This window comes from Myotis lucifugus, unplaced genomic scaffold (assembly GCF_000147115.1).
Source record: "Myotis lucifugus unplaced genomic scaffold, Myoluc2.0 scaffold_85, whole genome shotgun sequence".
NCBI classification, from domain to species: domain Eukaryota; kingdom Metazoa; phylum Chordata; class Mammalia; order Chiroptera; family Vespertilionidae; genus Myotis; species Myotis lucifugus.
In genome coordinates this window covers 1,475,978-1,493,890 of record NW_005871133.1, presented here as the reverse complement: position 1 = coordinate 1,493,890, position 17,913 = coordinate 1,475,978, and the positions used below count along the sequence as shown (strand labels likewise).

The window sequence follows — 17,913 nt, the reverse complement described above, 5'->3', positions numbered from 1 at the left end:
AGTTGGGGGCGACCAGGCGGGCAGGGGAGCAGTTAGGAGTGATCAGGTCGGCAGGCAGAGGTGGTTAGGGGTGATCAGGCTGGCAGGGGGGCCAGTTAGGGGCAATCAGGCAGGCAGGCAGGTGAGCAGTTAGGAGCCAGTGGTCCTGGGGATCGGGCCTAAACCAGCAGTCAAACATCCCCCAAGGAGTCCCAGATTGGAGAGGGTGTTGGCTGGGCTGAGGGGACACACCCTCCTGTGCATGAATTTTGTGCACCGGACCTCTAGTATTACATAATAAAGATCAATGAGTTCAACTAATTTAAGAATAATGTAAAAAATTAAAGATTTATTTAAGATTTGAATATATTTAACTTGATTTTGAAAAGTTGATTAAATCAAGGTTAATAATTTGTTGAGAACTTTACATGTCATTTTAACAACTTAACTCAGTATTGTTTATCCTTCACTACTTCTATCCAATTGTTAACTTACTTATGGAACAGGTAGTAAGTTCAGTTCTTGTTACATTGTAAACTGCTTTTAAACAAGAGCCACCTGTTATGTTAGAAAATTAATAGTCCATAAAGTTTAGTAAAATGTTAGGTATAGAAGATTATAGTAATGCTGTAATTTTCAAAAATGTCAATTTTTCATTTATTGTACTGCAATTTTTAATGGATTTGAGAAAGAAAAATACATCAATTAAATTTTTTTTTCAACCCTCACCCAAGAATATGCTTTCATTGATGAGAGAGAGAGAGAGAGAGAGAGAGAGAGAGAGAGAGAGAGAGAGAAGAGAGAGAGAAAGAGAGAAAGAGAGAAAGAGAGGGAGAAAGAGAGGGAGAGAGAGAGAGACAGAGAGAGAGAGAGAGAGAGAGAGAGAGAGAGACGAACACTGATGTGAGAGAGAAACATCAATTGGCTGCCTCCTGGGGATCAAACCTGCAAACTAGGTATGGGCCCTGACTGGGAATTGAACCCACAACCTTTTGCTGTATGGATGAGGCTCCAACCAAAAAAACCAGCCAGCCAAGGCAAGAAACATCGATTTTGCTGTTCCACTTATTTATGCATTCATTGGTTGATTCCTGTATGTGCTCTGAGGAGGGATCGAACCTGAAACCTTGGCATATCCGGACAATTCTCTAACCATCTGATCTACCTGGCCATGGCCAGTACTGTAAATTTTAATTGAAATTGGCATATTTTTTCAAAGGAACCAGGAAATATTTACTATACGACTGACATTTATAATCGGTGAAAATCTATACAGAAAAGAAATTAAAACAAGATAAAAAGATAATTCATTATACACACTTATGGATAAATACAATGCTTTCTTTAGTAGATTTTTCAATGAAATTCACAGGAGAGGGTTCCTTTTCGATTCTTCTAATATTTTTTTAGAAATGCAATGGTAATGATAGATGAGATCTGATCTCTATCAGATGACCACTATCAGATATATATTATTATATATTATTTCAAATAGGATAACTTGGAATAAAATGCTGTCCTAATACATTCAAAGATTTAATAGCATAAAGAATAAGCAATTCTTCCCCCACTTGTCACCAAGATACTAAGTCTTTGTTTGTAGAGATGAAAAACGCCATACGGTACCTTGATTTCTTCTATTTCGTCTGGTACTATCTTGTATGCTGATATAGTCCCACCCAACCTGAAATCAGGAGAAGAAAATATTCTCAAAACCGGCAATAGTGTATAAAAAAATAGGACTATTAACATCAGAGTGACACCAATAATGCCCATTGCCCACCCCAATAACCATGAAGGCAAAACAACCATTTTATGATTAAATTTTCCATATATTAGTTAAAAAGAGGTAGATAATGAATGACTACTGGAAGAGGAAACATTAAGTCAGACTTTTCACCATAACTAAACTTCTCTGATTGATGGTTTTAATGATACTAAAACTGCCACTTTTACTGATGGATTCTGTCACAACTGAGATATATCAAGAATCAGTAGCAGACATGGTGTTTGTTTGGGTTTTTTTGTTTGTTTGTTTTTATAACAGACTTAATTTTTACAGTAGTTTTAGGTTTACAGAGAAAATAATCAAAAAAGTAAAGAAATTTATTTCACAGATTCTCACACCACAGTTTTCTTTTAACATCTTGCATTAGTGTGAAATATTTGTCACAACTGATGAGCCAATATTAATTTTGCTTCTTTTAAAAATAGTCAAAACATGGATTCAGAGATATATGTATACCCAGAACTGTCCAATGGAAAAAGATGAGTGTTTTAGAGTTACAAATTTAATGCTTAATCTTTGCCTTGAGGCAGTGATGTCATTACATATCATGTTCATCTGTTTGAAATATTTTTGGAAAGCAGCTAAGATTTCTGTAACACTTACCATTTGCTAGGCATAGTATATATTATCTAATTTAACCATTATAATGTTTCATTATAAAAATGGGGAAATTGAGACACAAAAATATTCAGTAATTTTCTTATGTAACTGAAGTAGCTAGTAAGTAAAGATGCTAATTGAGATGTACATTAAGGGTAAAATACATAGCAGATTTTAAATACTTAGTATAAAAAGGTTAATTTAAAAACACTGATTATGGGCTAAAATAACATTGTGGATATACTGAGTTAAATAGCTATATTATTAAAATTAACTTAATCTGTTTCTTTTCAGTTTTTACAATGTGCTACTAAAATTTTTAAATTCCATATATGGTAGTATTGTGCTACTATCATATCTCTAATAGACAGGTGCTCTAGGTTCTTAATTCCTACCACTGCTCTAATTCAGTGCTTACCTATCACTGTTCTAATTCAGTGCTTAAAAAGAAAATTTATGATTGTTTATTTGACTTTATAAGTACTCAATATAAAAAAGGTATCATAAATAAGACACTTATGTATTTTAGACACTTGAAGATATCGCCTATCTCATATGTAAATTAATAAATGATATTCTGGTTTTCATTAAAAAGTAATTTAACCAAATTATCTTTTATTGAAAGCTCTGCATTTAAACTCTTTAACGTTACCATTTATCCTTGCTAATGGAACTAGTGTTCAGATAATTTTTTTCACATACTGAAATAATGTTTTTTGTTTTTTTTTAATTTATTGAGTGACACCAGTTAAACAAAATTATACATGTTTCAGGTATACAATTCTATAATACATCATCTGTACACTGTATTGTGTGTTCACCATCCCAAGCCAAGTCTTCATCCATCACCATTTACCCTCCAGGCCCTCCTCTACCTCCCTCAACCCTCTTCCCCCTAGCAATCACCACACTCTTGTCTGTGTCTACAAGTTTTTCTCTTTTTTTTCCTTTTTACTCAATACCTCCCCTTCCCCCTAAGTTCCCTCAATGCCAACTGTCAGCCTGCTCTCTATCTATGAGTCTGTAACTATTTTGCTTGTTTGTTCATTAGATTCCACATAGGAGTGAAATCATATGGTACTTGTCTTTCTCTCACTGCATTATTTCACTTAGAATAATATGCTCTCCAGTTCGTCCATGCTGTTGCAAAGGGTAAGATTTCCTTCTTTTCTAATGGCCAAGTAGTGCCTATGTATATAAAAGCCTAACAACCGTTACGATTGGAATGACTGGTCGACCAGTCGCTATGACGCACACTGACTACCAGGGGGCAGATGGTCAAAGCAGGAGCTGCCCCTTGGTGGTCAGTGTGCTCCCACAGCCAACCTCCCACGGCCCCTCCCCCAGGCCAGTCAACCTCCCGCGGTCCTTCCCCTTTACCGGCCGGCCCTCCTGAAGGCCCTGATCGGGGGGGCCGGCCAGCCAACCTCCCAGGGGTCCCTCCCCCCCCCCCCCCCCGGCCTTGATCGCCAGCCAAGCTGAGGACCCCACCCATGCACGAATTCGTGCACCGGGCCTCTAGTTCCATTGTATAAATGTACCACTGCTTTTTTATTCACTCATCTACTGATGGACACTTGGGCTGTTTCCAAATATTGGTGATTATAAATAATGCTGCAATGAACACAGGAGTGCATACATTTTTTTGAATTAGTGTCTTGGGTTTCTTTGGATAAATTCCCAGAAATGGAATTGCTGGGTCATAAGGCAGTCCATTTTTAATTTTAAATGAACTTTTAGTTTCAGAAGCCATAGGCAGCAAAATAGCAGACATTTGCCATAGCAATGTCTTTACTGAATACAGCTCCTGGGACAATGAAAACTAAGGAGAAAATAAATAAATGGGGCTACATCAAAATAAAAAGCTTCTGCACAGCAAAAGAAACCATCAACAAAACAACAAGAAAGCCCACTACATAGGAGAACATATTTGCCAATGTTATCTTCGATAAGGGTTTAATCTCCAAAATTTATAGGGAACTCATACAACTTAACAAAAGGAAGATAAACAATCCAATTAAAAAATGGGCAAAGGAGCTAAATAGACACTTTTTGGAAGAAGACATACAGAAGGCAAAGAGACAAAGGAAAACATGCTCAAAGTCACTAATCATCCGAGAGATGCAAATCACAACAACGAGGTACCATCTCACACCTGTCAGAATGGCTATCATCAACAAATCAACGAACGACAAGTGCTGGAGAGGATGTGGAGAAAAAGGAACACTCGTGCACTGCTGGTGGGAATGCAGACTGGTGCAGCCACTATGGAAGACAGTATGGAGTTTCCTCAAAAAACTAAAAATGGAACTCCCATTTGACCCTGTGATCCCACTTCTAGGAATATATCCCAAGAAACCAGAAACACCAATCAGAAAGGATATGTGCACCCCTATGTTCATAGCAGCACAATTCACCATAGCTAAGATCTGGAAACAGCCTAAGTGCCCATCAGTAGATGAATGGATTAGAAAACTGTGGTACATCTACACGATGGAATATTATGCAGCTGTAAAAAAGAAGGAACTCTTACCATTTGCAACAGCATGGATGGAACTGGAGAGCATTATGCTAAGTGAAACAAGCCAGTCAATGAAGGAAAAATACCACAGGATCTCACTCATTCATGGATAATAAAGACCATTACAAACTTTTGAACAATAATAGATACAGAGGCAGAGCTGCCTCAAACTGATTGTCAAACTGCAGTGGGAAGACCAGGGAGGGTTGGGGGGCAGGAGGGAGGGGGGTAAGAGATCAATCGAAGGACTTGTATGCATGCATATAAGCATAACTAATGGACATAAGACACTGGGGGGGTAAGGGAGGGCAGGGGATTGTCAAGGGCGGGGGGGGGGAAAAAGGACACATATGTAATACCTTTTGTAATACTTTTAGCAAAAAATAAAAATTTAAAAAAAAAAGAAATATTTTTCCATTGCTTATTTCCTCCTGAAGTCTTCAAAGTCCCTTTTCACTTTAAGACAAATAGTGTTACAACAGTGTACATCCATATGCAGACAAATGAACTTTGATCTAACCCTCACACCTTACATAAAATTAACTTATACTGATGTTAGGTCTAAATGTAAAATTATAAAATTTTGTAAGAAAATACAAGAAAAAAATCTTTGTGACCTAGAGCTAGGAAAAAAGTTCATAAAGTTTTGCTCTGTGAGAGAAAATGTTAAGAAAATGAAAAAAATAACAAATTGGAAAAAAATGTTGGCAAACTACATCGCCAAGAAAGGGCTTGTATATATCTTTACAAAGAATATATAAAACTATATAAACTTAACACTAAGAGAGCCAACAACTGAATTAAAAATGGGCAAAAGAGCCCTGGACAGTGTTGCTCAGTTGGTTGCGTGTCATCCTGTGCACCAAAAGGTTGTTGGTTCGATTCCTTGGTCAAGGCACATGCCTAGGGTTGCAGGCTCGAATGCCAGTAGGGGGCATGTAGAAGGCATCTGATAGATGTTTTGCTCTCACACTGATATTTCTCTCACTCTCTCTCCTTTCCTTTCTCTCTAAAAATAAATAAAAATATTTTATAAATGAGCAAGATATTTTCTTTTTAAAATTGATTCTCATAGAGGAAGGGACAATGAGAGGAAGGAGGAAGGAGGAAGGGAGGAGGAGGGGGAGGAGGAGGAGGGGGGAGGAGGCGGGGGAGGAGAAGAGGAAGAAGAGGAAGGAAAAGAGGAAGAAGAGGAGGAAGAAGAGAAAGAAGAGGAAGAAGAGAAAGAGGGAGAGGGAGGGGGAGATGGGGGAGGGGGAGGAGGAGAGGAGGAGGAGGAGGAGAAGGAGGAGGAGGAGGAAGAGGAGGAGGAGGAGGAGGAGGAGAAATAGATGGGAGAGAAACATAGAATGGCTGCACATTCCCTGACTGGGAATGGAACCCACAACCTGGGTGTGTGCCCTGACCAGGATTTGAACCATTACCTTTTGGTGGACAGGAGGAGGCTTCCAGCAACTGAGCTACACCAGCCAGAGCAAGGCAAAAGATTTAAATAAACACTGACCAAAGATGATAAACAGAGAGGAAATAAGAAAATAAAAAATGTTTAACATCATTAGGCAATAGGAAGTGAAATTAAAAGCACACCTTTCAAAGTGTCCAAAATAAAAAATGCGACAATACCAAGTGTTAGATGCAGAGCCACTGAAACTCTCATATAGTGATAGGAATGTAAGATGGTACAGCAATTTAGGAAAACAATTTGGCAATTTCTTTTTTTAAAAAATATATTTTATTGGTTTTTTACAGAGAGGAGGGAGAGGGATAGAGAGTAAGAAACATTGATGAGAGAGAAACATCGATCAGCTGCCTCCCGCACATCTCCCACTGGGGATGTGCCCGCAACCAAGGTACATGCCCTTGACCAGAATCGAACCTGGGACCTTTCAATCCACAGGCCGATGCTCTATCCACTGAACCAAACCGGTTAGGGCAATTTGGCAATTTCTTAAAGTTAAATATTTTTTCACAGAAAAACTTGTACATGAATGTTTGTAGCAGTTTTATTCATAATCTTTTAAAACTAGGGAATATTTCACATAAAAACATGGCTTTCAGATCTTCATTAAAAAACAAAAACAAACCCAAAACCATAAATCTAAAAGATCTGGCAACATTTTTCCCTCCTAAAACAGAACAAGACTGGCTGATAATAAATAGTAACTTCCCTATGGGTAGGGCATGCCACAGCTCTGCCACCCTCCTTATACAATGAATGCATATGCATTGACATCTGGCCCACTTCACTTTTGGATATTTACTTGCCTGGTCTCTGTGGTAGAACTAACAAAAATTTGTGTTAACACAAAAAACAACCAACCAAACCCTAATAGCCTCAGCAATTTTGAAAAAGAAGAAAAAAGCTGGAGGTATCATGTTACCTGATATCAAACTATATTATAAGGCCAGAGTAATGAAAAAAGCATGGTACTGGTATTAGAAACAACATACTGGTATTAGAAACAACACATAGATAAATGGAACAGAACAGAGCACCCAAAAATAAACCCACATCTACATGGCCAATTAATATTTGACAAGGAAGGCAAGAACATACAATAGGATAAAGACGGTCTATTCAATAATAACTGGAGCTGGGAAAATTGGACAGATACTTGCAAAAAAATGAAACTAGACCATCTTCTTACACCATATACAAGAATAAACTCCAATAATGATTTCAAAATAAATAAATAAATAAATCTAAAGTAAAAACAATAGTTCTGGAAAATATTAAATGCATAATATTTTATTTTAAATAACTTTTTAATAAGTCATGGGAAACGTGTTTTTCTGGGCAAAAAAAAAATAATCAGGCTTTCAAAAAGCTATGACTTTACTATGTAAAAGAGAACTCACATTCAGATGACACAAATCACCACATCCAATAAAAGATGTTTTGTTTAAAAAAAAAGAATAGCCTGGACAGTGTAGCTCAGTGGTTGAGCATCAACATATGAACCAGGAGGTCACAGTTCGATTCCCAGTCAGGGCATATACCTGGGTTGCAGGCTCAGTCCCCAGTGTGGGGTGTGCAGGGCGCAGCCAATCAATGATTCTCTCTCATCATTGATGTTTCTATCTCTCCCTCTCCCTTTCTCTCTGAACTCAAGAAAAGTATATTTAAAAAAGAAAAAACTCAAAATGGATTAAGGTCTTAAATGCAAGACTTAAAACCATAAGAATCCTAAAAGAAAACATAGGCAATAAAATCCCTAACATTTCTTATAGCAATATTTTTTCTGATATATCTCCTCAGACAGGGAAATTAAAAAAAAAAGTGAGAACATATTCCCTAATGATACATCTGATAAGGTGGTTAATATGCAAAATTAATTAAAAACTCATACTACTCAACATAAAAAAAAAATCAATCCAATTAAAAAATGGGCAAAGGACCTGCGTAGACACTTCTCCAAAGAGGACATACAGAAGGCCAACAGACATATGAAATGATACTAAACATCACTAATTGTCAGAGAAATGCAAAGAAAAACCACAATGAGATGTCACCTCACACCTGTCAGAATGACTATCATCAATAAACCCAGAAATGACAAATTTTGGCAAGAATGTGGAGAAAAGGGAACCCTCATGCACTATTGGGAATACAGATTGGTACAACCACTATGGAAAACAGTATCAAGTTTCCTCAAAAAATTAAAAATGGACCTGCCTTATAACCCAGTGACTTCACTTCTGGATATATATATGAGGATACCCAAAACACTAATTCAGAAGAATATATGCAACCCTATGTTCATTGCAGCATCTATACTAATAAAAGAGTAATATGCTAAATAGAACAGGAGACCCTTGGGAGACCTTCCGGATGTCCTTCCAGATAAAGCCATGGTGGCGGGGCCGAGGCAGAGGCGGTTAGGGGTGATCAGGCCAGGAAGGGAGGGCAGTTGGGGATGAGCAGGCCGGCACGCAGAGTGGTTAGGGGTGATCAGGCGGGCAGGCAAGTGAGCGGTTAGGAACCAGCGGTCCCGGATTGTGAGAGGGATGTCCAACTCCCTGTGGGATCGGGCCTAAACTGGCAGTTGGCCATTCCCTGAGGGGTCCCAGATTGGACAGGGTGCAGGCCGGGCTGAGGGACACCCCTCACCCCCTGCACAAATTTCGTGCACTGGGCCACTAGTTATTTATAATAGTCATGATATTGAAAGCAACCCAAGTGTCTATCAATAATAGACAAGTGAATAAAAAAGCTGTGGTACATATACACAATGCAATATTACTTAGCCTTAAAAAAGGATGAAATCTTACCTTTTGCAACAGCATGGATGGACCTACAGGGTATTATGCTCAGTGAAATAAGTCACAGAAAGACAAATACCATATGATTTCACTTACATGTGAACTTAAAAGACAAAATAAATGAACAAACAAAACTGAAACAGACTGATAGACACAGAGAGTCATCTGGTGGTTGCCAGAGGGGAGGTGGATTGGGGAACTGGTTTGTAAGAGGTTAAGGGATTAAGAAGTACAAATTGGTAGTTACAAAATAGTCTCAGGTTTGTAAGTAAAGCACAGGAAATATAGTTAATAGTATTATGCTAATTATGTATGGTGTCAGGGTACTAGAAATATTGAGGGGAACACTATGTGAAGTATATAATTGTCTAACCACTCAGCTGTACACCTGAAACCAATACAAAATAAAATTGAAAGAAAAAAATTGTGTTCCTCTTACCATCATGAATTTATTGCTGGGTAGTGGCTACTTAGCCAGGGACTACATTTTCCAGTTCCTTGGATCTAGATGTGGCCACACAACTAGTTCTCACTAATTGACTGTCAGCAGAATGATCTTTCTGACTTTCTGGCTAGGATTTTAAGAAGTAGATTTTTCCTTCCTTTTGCCATCTAGTAGCAAAAATCTCCAAGGTCTCAGGGGATGATGAAGCCACAAATGAAGAAGCAATTAACCTGCCCCAGGCATACAGAAATATTCACATTGGACTATTATGTGAAAAAGAAATGTCTTGTGTGAAATAACTGAAATTTTGGGTTTATTTGACAGAATTATGTTAGTCTAAATCTGTGTTGTCCAAATAGGGTACCCATTAGCTACATGTGATTATTTAAACTTATTCAAATAAAAATTTTGGTTCCTTAGGAGGGATTAATAAAAATACTATTAACATTTGAAAGATAGTTATAGATTAAGAAATACGTTCAATGTGGATCTCCTAAACCAGTGGTCGGCAAACTTATTAGTCAACAGAGCCAAATATCAACAGTACAACGACTGAAATTTCTTTTGAGAGCCAAATTTTTTAAACTTAAACTATATAGGTAGGTACATAGTTATTAACTTAATTAGGGTACTTCTAAGGCTTAGGAAGAGCCACACTCAAGGGGCTAAAGAGCCACATGTGGCTCGTGAGCCGCAGTTTGCCGACCACAGTCATACACCAACAGTTTGAAGTTGGCAAACATAAATTTCACACTTCCATCTACAGCAGCATTTTCCATCAATACAGCTTTCTAATTGTGGAGGTAAAATTTGTTATAAAACATACATACATATTTGGTATAAAACATTTATTGACATAAAAATATCAAGAAAAATATTTATTACTGAGACTAACACAACATTCAAAACATAAGCAAGGGTAAAAAAAGATAGTATCTTTGTTACTATTCTTATTTACTCCCATTTCAACAAATATTAATGATTTTCATAATTTCTTACAATACAAAAAACACTTCAGAGTGGAAATAAATATTTGAAACTCCTTTTAGATCAATTTTGGCTTCTTTACGGATAAGATACATATGTATAGACACACTTTGAATAATTATTAAGGTAGTGTTTATTAACATACATTTCATCTTTAAAATTGAGCTCTCAGCTATTACAGTGTGTATACATTTTGAGGGGGTATCCTTTATTTGTGGTTTTTTTAAAAAATATATTTCATTGATTTCTTACAGAGAGGAAGAGAGAGGGATAGAGAGTTAGAAACATCGATGAGAGAGAAACATCGATCAGCTGCCTCCTGCACACCTCCCTACTGGGGATGTGCCCACAAGCAAGGTACATGCCCTTGGCCGGAATCGAACCTGGGACCTTTCAGTCCGCAGGCCGATGCTCTATCCACTGAGCCAAACCGGTCAGGGCTATTTGTGGTTTTGAAGAAAAAAAAATTTGTTTAGCTGAGATATTTTTCCACGGGTAAATAAATGGGTGTTGACTTCCCAGAGAAAGACCAAACTACTTGATCTCTAGATAATTAAAAGTGCAAATTTATAGATTTTAAAATTCTCAAATAACTCCATTCTCTTGCCTTTCATGGACAAAATCACCTTGGAGTTCTAATGATTCTCTGCATGTTTGCTTAAAATCAAAATCTGACTCAAAGAAATTGCAGCCTATTTCTTCTTGTTCTCACTGTACTCATTATGATGATTAATTAAATTGCTGGTCACAATCAATTCACATAAACATTGTTCAGGCATTTATCATTAGAGTACTTGAATACTTAGAATCATCAGGATGCAACAATGGAGTGAAATAAATCTTTTCTCCTACAAAGAGTCTTACCTAAGGCAAATGACAAAGACTATAAATACCTAGAAAGGGGAATTCTAGGATTTCTATAAAAAGGTTTGTATTTCACACTAACTGATACAGTAACTAACACAGGAAAGTTACTTTGCCTTCTAAATTAGAGATTTTTTGAAATTATGAGTACTTGCACTTTTCTAAACTATCTATGAAATTACCTTTTTCATTCTAGAGTCCAGTAGAAAACTTAATGCTGACCAAAAGGACAGTCACTTTAAATGTAGTAGAAGAACCTGAGGATATTCTCCTTTATTTCTAATTTTACTAATACTGGAATATGTTACCTGGAAAAAAGTTTTCTTTTTCATGTACATTCAATAATTCTATTCTTCTAAAGGTGGCATATTTTAATTATCTTCCGTACTTCTTGCAGGATACAAAATTAACAACAAAAACCAGGAGCATTTCTGTATGCTTAAAACAAACTATGTGAAAAAGATATGTAGAAAACAATCCCATTTAGAATAGCATCTAAAATAATAAAATATTTAGAAATAAACTTATTTAGAAATAAACTTAACCAAGGAGGCAACTGACTCATACACTGAAAACTTCAAATCATTGCTGAAAGAAATTTTAAGACATAAATAAATGGAAAGAGCATGTGTGCATATAATTGAAGACTTAATAGTTAAAATGTCCATATTATCTAAAGCAATCAACAGATTCAATGCAATTCCTATCAAAACCCCAAAGGCATTTTTTATAGAAAAAGAAGAAACAATCCTAAAATTCATATGGAAACACAAAATACCTCAAATAACAAAAGCAATCTCAGAAAATAAGAACAAAGCTGTAGGTATTACACTTCCTGATTTTAAAATATATTACAAAGTTACAGTAACTGAAACAGTATGGTACTGGCATAAAAACATACATATATCAATAGAACAGAATAGAGACTCCAGGAATAAATCAATGTATATACATGTATATACAGTTAAATGATCTTCAACAAAGGCGCCGAGAATACAAAATGGGTACAGAATAGACTCTTCAAAAAAAATGATATTAGAAAAACTGGACATCTACATGCAAAAAAATACAATTAGATCCCTGTCTTACACCATATATATATATATATAAAACTCTAAATGGTTCAAGAATTCAATGTCAGACCTAAAACTGTAATACAACACTTCTAAGAGAAAAAATAGGGATTGACATTGGTCTTGGCAATGATTTCTTGGATTTGACATCAAAAGCAAAGGCATCAAAGCCAAAATAGACAAGTGGTACTACTTCAAACTAAAAAGATTCTGCACAGCAAAGAAAAAAAATGAACAGAGTAAAACGACATCCTACAGAATAAGTGAAAATATTTGTAAACCATCTATCAGATAAGAGGTTAATATTCAAATATTTAAGAATCTCTTCTAACGCAACAGTAAACTACTACTACTACTAATAATAATAATCCAATTAAAAAATAAGCAAAGTTCATGAAGAGACCATCCCCATATAAGACATATAAGTGGTCACCAGGTATATGAAAAAGCACTCACCATTACTAAAAATGTTCAACATCATTAATCATCAGGGAAATATAAATCAAAACCATAGTGAGTTATCATTTCATACCTGTTAGGAAGGCTATCTATACCAGTGATGGCCAACCTTTTGAGCTCAGCGTGTCAGCATTTTGAAAAACCCTAACTTAACTCTGGTGCCGTGTCACATATAGAAATTTTTTGATATTTGCAACCATAGTAAAACAAAGATTTATATGTTTGATATTTATTTTATATATTTAAATGCCATTTAACAAAGAAAAATCAACCAAAAAAATGAGTTCGCGTGTCATAGGTTCGCCATCACTGATCTATACTAATAAAAGGGTAGTATGCTAATTAGACCAGATGTATTCTGGACGACCATCCAGACATCCTTCCAGACAAAGCCACAGTGGCTGCCCAAGGCTCTGGGAAGCTGAGGATGGTGGCTGTGAGCTCAGGCAATCCGCCGATGGTGGCTGTGAGCTCAGGCAATCCGCCGATGGTGGCTGCCCAGACGCCCAGGACTGGCCCGAGGCTCAGGCAGGCCGCCGATGGTGGCTGCCCAGCTGCCCGGGGCCAGCTTGAGGCTCAGGCAAGCCGGGGATGGTGGCTGCGAACTCAGGCAAGCTGGGGATAGCAGCTGCCCAGTTGCCCAGGGCCAGCCGGAGGTTCAGAGAAGCCGGGGATGGCGGCTGCCCAGTCACCCAGGGCCGGCCCGAAACTCAAGCAAGCCGCCGATGGTGGCTGCCCAGTGGCCCCAGGCCCAGTTAGGGGTCAATCAGGTTGGCAGGGGAGCAGTTAAGGGGTGATCAGGCCAGCAGGGGAGCCATTAGGGGCATCAGGCTGGTAGGCAGAGGCAGTTAGGGGTGATCAGGTAGGCAGGTAGGCAAGTGGTTAGGAGCCAGCGATCCCGGATTGCGAGAGGGATGTCCGACTGCAGGTTTAGGCCCGATCCCTATGGGATCGGGCCTAAACTGGCAGCCCAACATCCCCCAAGGGATCCCGGATTGCAGAGGGTGTAGACCGGGCTGAGGGATACCCCACTGTGCATGAATTTCGTGCACCGGGCCTCTGGTGATATATAAAAAAGAGAGAGATGCATTAGGTAGGATGTGGAAAGAAAGGAATCTTTATACAGTGCTGGTGGAAATGTAGAATGGTATGGCCAGTCTGGAAAATAGTATGGAGATTACTTAAAATATTAAAAATAAAGCATAATATTATCAGCAATCCCACTTCTGAGTATATATCCTAAAGAATTGAAATCAGGATCTGGAAGAGATATATGCACCATGTTCACTCCAGCATTATTCAGAATAGCCACGTTATGGAAATAATCCAAATGTCCACCAACAGATAATGTGGTACATACATACAATGGAATATATTCAGCCTTAAAAATAAGAGATCCTTGCCATTAGTAACAACACGTATGAACTTAGATAACCTTATGCTAAGTGACAAAAGACAGTCACAAAAGGATAAATACTGCATGATTCCACTTATATGAGGTATCTAAAATAGTCAATATCATAGAAGCAGAGAATGGAATAGTGGCTGCCAGAGGCTCCACGGAAGGGAAAATGAGAAATTGTTTTTCAATAGGTATAAAGTTCCTGTTTTGCAAAATAAATAAATTTTAGAGATCTACTGTACAATATAATAGCTATAGCTAACAATATGGTATTGTGTACTTTAAAACTTGTTAAGATGGATTTCATGTTAAGTGTTCTTTAACAAAAAACAACAACTACAACACAAAATTATGAGAAGACATTTTTGGAGGTAATGGCTATATTGAGAAGCTTGATTATGGTGATGGTAGCATGGCTATATGCAAAATCCCAAACTCATCAAGATGTATATATTAAATTTATGAAATTTTGTATGTCTCGATTATACCTCAATAAAGCTAAAATATATTCAATACCTTACTTAATAATTTTTATTATTATCAAGTGGACCACAAAAATCTAAAAAAAAAATCATGGTTAATATCAAATTGCTAAGAACCAATTAAAAAAATAAAACTTTAAAAAAATGTATCTTTATTATTGAAAGTATTACAAATGTCCTCCTTTCTCTACCCCTGCAAAGACCCCCTTCCTCCCTGCTCCCGTCCCCTTCCCAGGCTAATTCTATTGAAAAGTCACAAAAATCATAAAATCAATACGATTATAGTTTTCTTCCATCAGGTTACGAAATCATTATTTTTTTCATTTAAGTTACTTTTTGGAATAAATACATTCACATGATAAAAAAAATTCCAAAGTTAAGAAAGTATAAGTGAAAAGTATTCCTCCCTACCATGAAATAAATCTTTGTGCACATAAAAGCAATGATATATGTAAATGTAAAAATAGATAACCCTTTTTACACAAGTATACACACACTTCTGCATACTTTATTAGTCATTTAGATAAGGTTTACATATTTTTTCAAAAAAGATGATTTTATATAATAAATACTGGTAGTTCTTGAAGATTCTATCAATAAACATAACACTAAGTTTTATGTTTTAATATCCTCATTGCTTTTCCCGGATACCCCACCCCCATCTCACACACACCCACTCTCAACTAACATGTCTTGCTCTACTCAGTTTCCATCTCCTTTCCTTGTATTACCTCAGATTGCATTCATTTGAAAAATAATAGAAAATTTAATGAGCTGAATTCAAGTATTAAAAGAACAAGCAAGAAAATAACTGATTTAGATAATGCAAAGACCACTATGTGTTATTTCTTCATTGATTACCATGAATTTCTATTCCTGCTTTATAAAATTAATTTAGAAATACGACTGCTGTTTTCATTTATGTGATTCAGATTTAAATGAACACAATCTAGATTTATGCAATTTCATGCTCATTATCAAGGATGACTACTATTCTCAGTACATGTGAAATAAAAGTATTCATTTATTTGCATATTTTAGTAATAATTATACATACCCTAATTTTTAAAAATCCTCACCCAAGGATATGTTTTTTCTATTGATTTTTAAGAGACAGGGGAAGGCGGGGGGAGACAGAGAGAAACATTGATGTGAGAGAAAAACACTGATTGGGAGGCACCCGACCATGGATGGAGCCTGCAACCTAGGTACATGCGCTGACCAGAAACCTAGGTATGTGCTCTGATCAGGATGACACTCCAATCAACTGAGCCAGCCCACATGGGCTGTACCTTAATTTTGTAACCATGCCTTAGTCAATGAAGAACTGAGCATACGATAAAAGTTAATATAAGAATCCAAGAAATAGTAAAACAAATGATTAAAGTCTAGGATCTGTTGCTTATAAATCCTTACAGGAAATAATTTATTTAAACTCCACAATGGTTATTTATAAAACAGAATAATACCACCATCTACCTCACAGGATTATTGTGACAACAAATAATAGAAAAGTGTTAAGGTATTCTGTAAACTTTAAATAAGCCCTAACTAAGAGCTTTAAATTAATGCCACATAAACATGCAATTCATATTCATGTTACATGCATGATAAATTTATAAGCTCTCCATAAGTACTTAGTTAAATATTCAGATTTATTAATATACTTAACAAATACTGTTTTGAAAAAAAACATCATGAGCCAGATAATGTATGGGATTGAGGAAACAAAAAGATAGACAATCACAGTACTTAACACAATCTACACTAATAAAAGAGAAACATGGTAATTAGCGTACGACTGCTACCCTTTTCATTGGCTAATCAGTGATTATATGCAAATTAACTGTCAGCCAAGATGGCGGCCGGCAGCCAGGCACTGAAGCGAGCATGAGGCTTGCTTGCTGCGGACTCCAACGTTCCCCGCCTCACTTGCCAGCCTCTCAGCTGCAACTCTAAGCAACTATGTACTATGTTGCAAATAAGAAGCTAAACAAAACCCCAGAAACCGGCTTCCATTCAGCCGGGCTCGGACCGCAACATTGTATCGATGTTTTCAGCAGCGAGGCCTCAGAGCTAAAGCTGGCCCAGAATAAAAAAAAAAAAGAAAACAAGGAGCGGTTGGAAGCTTTAGTCACTCGCCAGCCTGAAAACAGCCCTCAGCCCCTCACCCAGACTGGCCAGGCACCCCAGTGGGGACCCCCACCCTGATCCAGGACACCCTTCAGGGCAAACCAGCCAGCCCCTACCCATGCACCAGGCCTCTATCCTATATAGTAAAAGGGTAATATGCCTCCCAGCACCGGGATCAGCGGAGCAGCGAGGCTCCCGGCACCGGGATCAGCGTGAAAGGGGGCAGCGCCCAAACCCCCTGATCGCCCTGCGGCTCTGTGTGTGACAGGGGGCGGCGCCACAACCTCCCTATCCGCCCTGCTCTGTTCGTGACAGGGGAAGGCACCCCAACCCCCTGATCAGCCCTGCTCTGTGCCTGATAGGGGGGAGCTCCCCAATCTCCTGATTGCCCTGCAGCTCTGTGTTTGACAGGGGGGAGCTCCCCAACCCCCTGATCGGACCTGCTCTGTGTGTGACAGGGTGCAGTGCCCCCCCCCCACGGGCCCTGCTCTCTGCCTGATAGGGGGGAGCTCCCCAATCCCCTGATTGCCCTGTGGCCCTGTGTTTGACAGGGTGCAGCACACCAACCCCCTGATCCGCCCTGCTCTGTGTGTGACAGGGGGCGGTGCCCCAACTCCCTATCGCCCTGCTCTGGCCGTGACAGGGGGGAGCTCCCCAACCCCCTGATTGACCCTGCTCTGTGTGTGACAGGGTACGGAGCCCCAACCCCCCTGATGGGTCCTGCTCTGTGAGTGACAGGGGGCAGCGCCCCAACCCCCTGATTGGCCCTGCTCTGTGAGTGACAGGCGGCAGCGCCCCAACCCCCTGATCGGCCCTGCTCTGTGCGTGACAGGGGGTGGTGCCGCAACCTCCCCATCGACCCTGCCTTGAGTGTGACAGGGGGCGGTGCCCCAACCCCCCAATCGGCCCTACCCTG

General features: G+C 38.4%; 1 protein-coding gene across 3 annotated transcripts in view; it reads right to left on the bottom strand.

Moving 5' to 3' along the window:
* GPHN (gephyrin) overlaps positions 1–17,913 on the bottom strand; it is a 414,574-nt gene that overhangs the window by 255,051 nt on the left and 141,610 nt on the right. For all 3 annotated transcript variants that reach the window (XM_006090985.3, XM_006090983.3, XM_023755821.1), the window contains exon 3: positions 1,606–1,663. In XM_006090985.3, coding sequence (XP_006091047.1) covers positions 1,606–1,663 — 58 coding nt within the window. The remainder of the gene's footprint in view (positions 1–1,605; positions 1,664–17,913) is intronic.